The 3,473-nt window shown below is 38.1% G+C and overlaps 1 protein-coding gene across 1 annotated transcript; it reads left to right on the forward strand.

Annotated features, from left to right (window-relative positions):
* The first annotated feature begins 1,648 nt into the window (after positions 1 to 1,648).
* LOC128737121 (SURF1-like protein) lies at positions 1,649 to 3,051 on the forward strand. The gene is made up of 4 exons (XM_053831686.1): positions 1,649 to 1,915; positions 1,991 to 2,112; positions 2,166 to 2,360; positions 2,424 to 3,051. The coding sequence occupies exons 1-4, from the start codon at positions 1,748 to 1,750 to the stop codon at positions 2,800 to 2,802; spliced, it is 864 nt and encodes a 287-aa protein (XP_053687661.1). The 5' UTR covers positions 1,649 to 1,747; the 3' UTR covers positions 2,803 to 3,051.
* Positions 3,052 to 3,473: the final 422 nt, after the last annotated feature.

Consider the following 3,473-nt stretch of genomic DNA (forward strand, 5'->3'; position numbering starts at 1 on the left):
TTGCAAAGAAAATTGTACCATCCAAAGTGCGTTATCGCTCATAAAAGTGCTATTTTGTATTAAATCGTTTCGGTATCTTCGGCGCACTTTCTCGTTATCTTCCCAGCAATAAGTGCGCCGAACATACCGAAACGATTTAATGCAAAATAGCACTTTTATGAGCGATATCGCACTTCGGATGGTAAAATTTTCCTTGCAATTGACAATACAAAACATTAATATTGCCAGTGAAGTGGCTCTCTACGGTCATGAGTCATAGACGTTGAGAGAAGATCGGCGTAAACTTGGTGTATTTGAACCACCCCATCGACATCTCTATATCGAGCTGCAGTAAACGTCAGCGACAGCATGTCCGGGGCTCAAAATTTGACAGCGGGCCCAAATCAGACTGCTCGCAGTTGAGTGAAACGCAGTGCTGCCATGCTATCTCATTTTCGCACTCACGAGATGTTGGCGGCGAAAACATGGTTCTCTGCCGATGGGGTGATTTGAACGAACAATTTTGCGGTCAATACTTGCGGTCGAAAAATTTTGCGGTCAATATTTGATCACAGAGAATTGAACAGGCCAAGCCAGCGCACTAGAGAGAGAAAAAAGACGCTGCAAAATTTTCAATGAGAGTGCGCTTTTATTAGATGGTTTTGAATGCTCAACTGTAGTGACATGTCATATCAGGTACGGGTTTTACACACAATGATGTATTCGAAAAACTATGTTGTAGCGTTATTTAAGAAATATTTAAGATTTTGTTTGAGGCTTGCGCTGCTTCGGCCTTAAAATATGGCATAAAATCGGATTTAAATTTGGCTGGAATTAAAATTAAATTGAGCTTAGAATGGGACATGAAATTGAACTTCAAATTAGACTTGAAATCTGAGTTGAAATTGGAATTAAACTAGGTTTGAATTTCGACTAATATTGAACTTGAAACTGGACTCAAAATTGGATTTGAAATCGGAGGTGAAATTGAAATTAAATTAGACTTTAAATTGGACTAAAACTTGGACACGAAATTTGACTTTTTGTTAAAGGTTGACTTAAAAAATTACTTAGTAATTTTACTTCAAATGCAAATTGGACTTGCTATTGTAGTTTAAATTAATTTTGAAACAGGACTTAAGTAGACTTGGAAGTTGAAATTATGCTCGCAATTGGACGCATATTTGGATCAGTTTACTGTGCTTGATTTTACTTTATATTGGATCTACTTACGCAATTAATTTACTTATCGCGAAGTTACTGGCTATTGAAATAATTGAAAACTCCGGAAATCCGGGTTGCACCTTAAGAAAATATTCCATATTAAATTTTTTCGGGAAGGCACGTGGCCCCAGCCTGGGCACGCCAGCGTGTATAGGCTGTAAATCGACCAGACGCTTATAAAATTTGGTTTGTCATATTATATGTCATATATAAAAAAATATATTTTTCAAAAAATTACAATTCTAATGCTAATATGAAAAATTAAAAAAACTGCATTTTGGCCATTAGTATCCAAACTTAAAAAAATCCTTAGAAATTAAAATGTACAAAAAACTCGCTTTTCACTCGCTCTCCTCGCATTCCCCTACGCATAAACACATAAGAGAAATGTCAATGACATGACAGTAAATGTAATGAACGTAGTAGTGCCCACACCACTGCTCGCAGTGCAGCATACCACATAGAAAAACTTAGAAAGAATTAGCTATTTCTGTGATTTGTTATGAAATATAAACGCACCGGTGGAAAACTCTAAAACAACGGAATGTCATCATTCATCAGGAGTAGATTACTGTTAGGAGTACAACCTTTGCTCCAGGTAAAACAGTCATCCCGCAGATTGGCCCAACAAAAGTGGGTTCGTGTCCCACCACCGGTCAGATCGACCAATGAGAGCCAACAAAAAATTTCACCATTCGGATGGATGCTGTTGGTAAGCTTAACCAATTTTGACCAAGATTGACCACTTTTTGAAACGTTAGTTTTATCTTTATGAACAAATTTGCAGTCTATTCCTGTTACAACCTTCGGCCTAGGCTGCTGGCAGGTTCACCGAAAGCAGTGGAAGGAGGAACTGATTCGAAATTTGGAATCACGCATACACAAGGAGGCGGTCCTTCTACCGGACACGTAAGTTTCTTTACTCGTCTAGCACCGATAGTAAGCCCGGTAAATTATTTCAGTTTATCTGAGTTAGACCAAATGGAATATCAAAAGGTTATCGTACGTGGAAAGTTTTTACATGAACAGGAATTGCACTTGGGACCTCGCGCTCTCATTCAGGATGGCGACTCCAAAACTGCGGGCGGTTTGTTTACTCAAAAAGAGGGGTCAATCGGTTACTGGGTTATTACACCATTCCAGTTAGAAGGCAGAGAGTAAATATCTTTTTAAATCTTATCAATGATGTTAATTCACTAAATTTAAATGTTTTATTTTAGTGATAAAATACTGATTAATCGTGGTTGGGTTCCGTCAAAACAGCTGAACCCAGCAACACGATCGGAGGGACAAATCAAAGGAACTGTCGAACTGCAAGCAATCGTTCGATTGCCGGAAACACGGCCTCAGTTCACTCCAAAGCAGCGTGGGGCCATCTTCCTTTATCGCGATGTTCCGAAAATGGCACAGATTCGCAACACTGAGCCGTATTATTTGGAAGCAACGGCAGCTACAACCGTGTCGAACGGTCCCATCGGTGGGCAGACGCGTGTGACACTGCGAAATGAGCATTTATCGTATATTTTCACCTGGTTTAGTTTGTCCGGTTTCACCGGTTGGCTGTGGTTTCGGCAAATAGTGCGAGGAAAAGGTTTTTGATTGCCGCTTGGTCGTGTTTCACAAGTGGACGATAATGTAAATAAAAACCTAAGCTAGTCTCTGTCGAGTGGTGTTTAAATTTTAAACCAAGGTTTTCGTCATGGAATCTGAAAGTGGAGGCTTTCAAAGTTCCCTCTTTCAGAGGCCCGAAATTTCGTTCATATCGATTAAAAATCTATATATTTGGAGAGCGAGTAAAAAGAACGTGCTTCGTATTTAATCAAAGTTATCAACTTCACATACGAAATTTGTTTTGACTGTACAATAACAACACTAACATGACAATTTTCTGGTCATGGGTTCAAAAATTAACATTTTATACCCATTATCATGTTTTTAGAATTAGAAATACGACTTGAACTATTCCGCGAAACTTGGCAAATCTTACTTTTGAGAAAAGGGCATCTAGAACAAAATGATCGGCCCTCAAATTTTTCTGAGAGTAGTTCATATGTTTTAATTTTTTTTTTAATTTTTATTTTAATATGGTTTTAACCAGTTGGTCATTCACCATGTTGGAATTTTGTTATATATTTAATATAGCGTTGAATGTGAAAAACGGAATAAATACACTATTGCTTACTTGGCGCTCGTTTATATAATTTTGCAGCTGACAAAATAATAAGTAAGTTGAACGCACCATTTTTACGATATTGCCTGTTAGAGGGTTA

The sequence above is a fragment of the Sabethes cyaneus genome, chromosome 2 (assembly GCF_943734655.1).
Source record: "Sabethes cyaneus chromosome 2, idSabCyanKW18_F2, whole genome shotgun sequence".
Lineage (NCBI taxonomy): Eukaryota > Metazoa > Arthropoda > Insecta > Diptera > Culicidae > Sabethes > Sabethes cyaneus.

What these genes read in the sequence shown, in the direction of transcription:
- LOC128737121 (XM_053831686.1), top strand. Translation starts at nt 1,748, where the DNA reads ATGTCATCATTCATCAGGAGTAGATTACTGTTAGGAGTACAACCTTTG. An exon ending in CATTCGGATGGATGCTGTTG is followed by an intron (nt 1,916 to 1,990) that starts GTAAGCTTAACC and finishes ACAAATTTGCAG; the next exon opens with TCTATTCCTGTTACAACCTT. An exon ending in GCGGTCCTTCTACCGGACAC is followed by an intron (nt 2,113 to 2,165) that starts GTAAGTTTCTTT and finishes AAATTATTTCAG; the next exon opens with TTTATCTGAGTTAGACCAAA.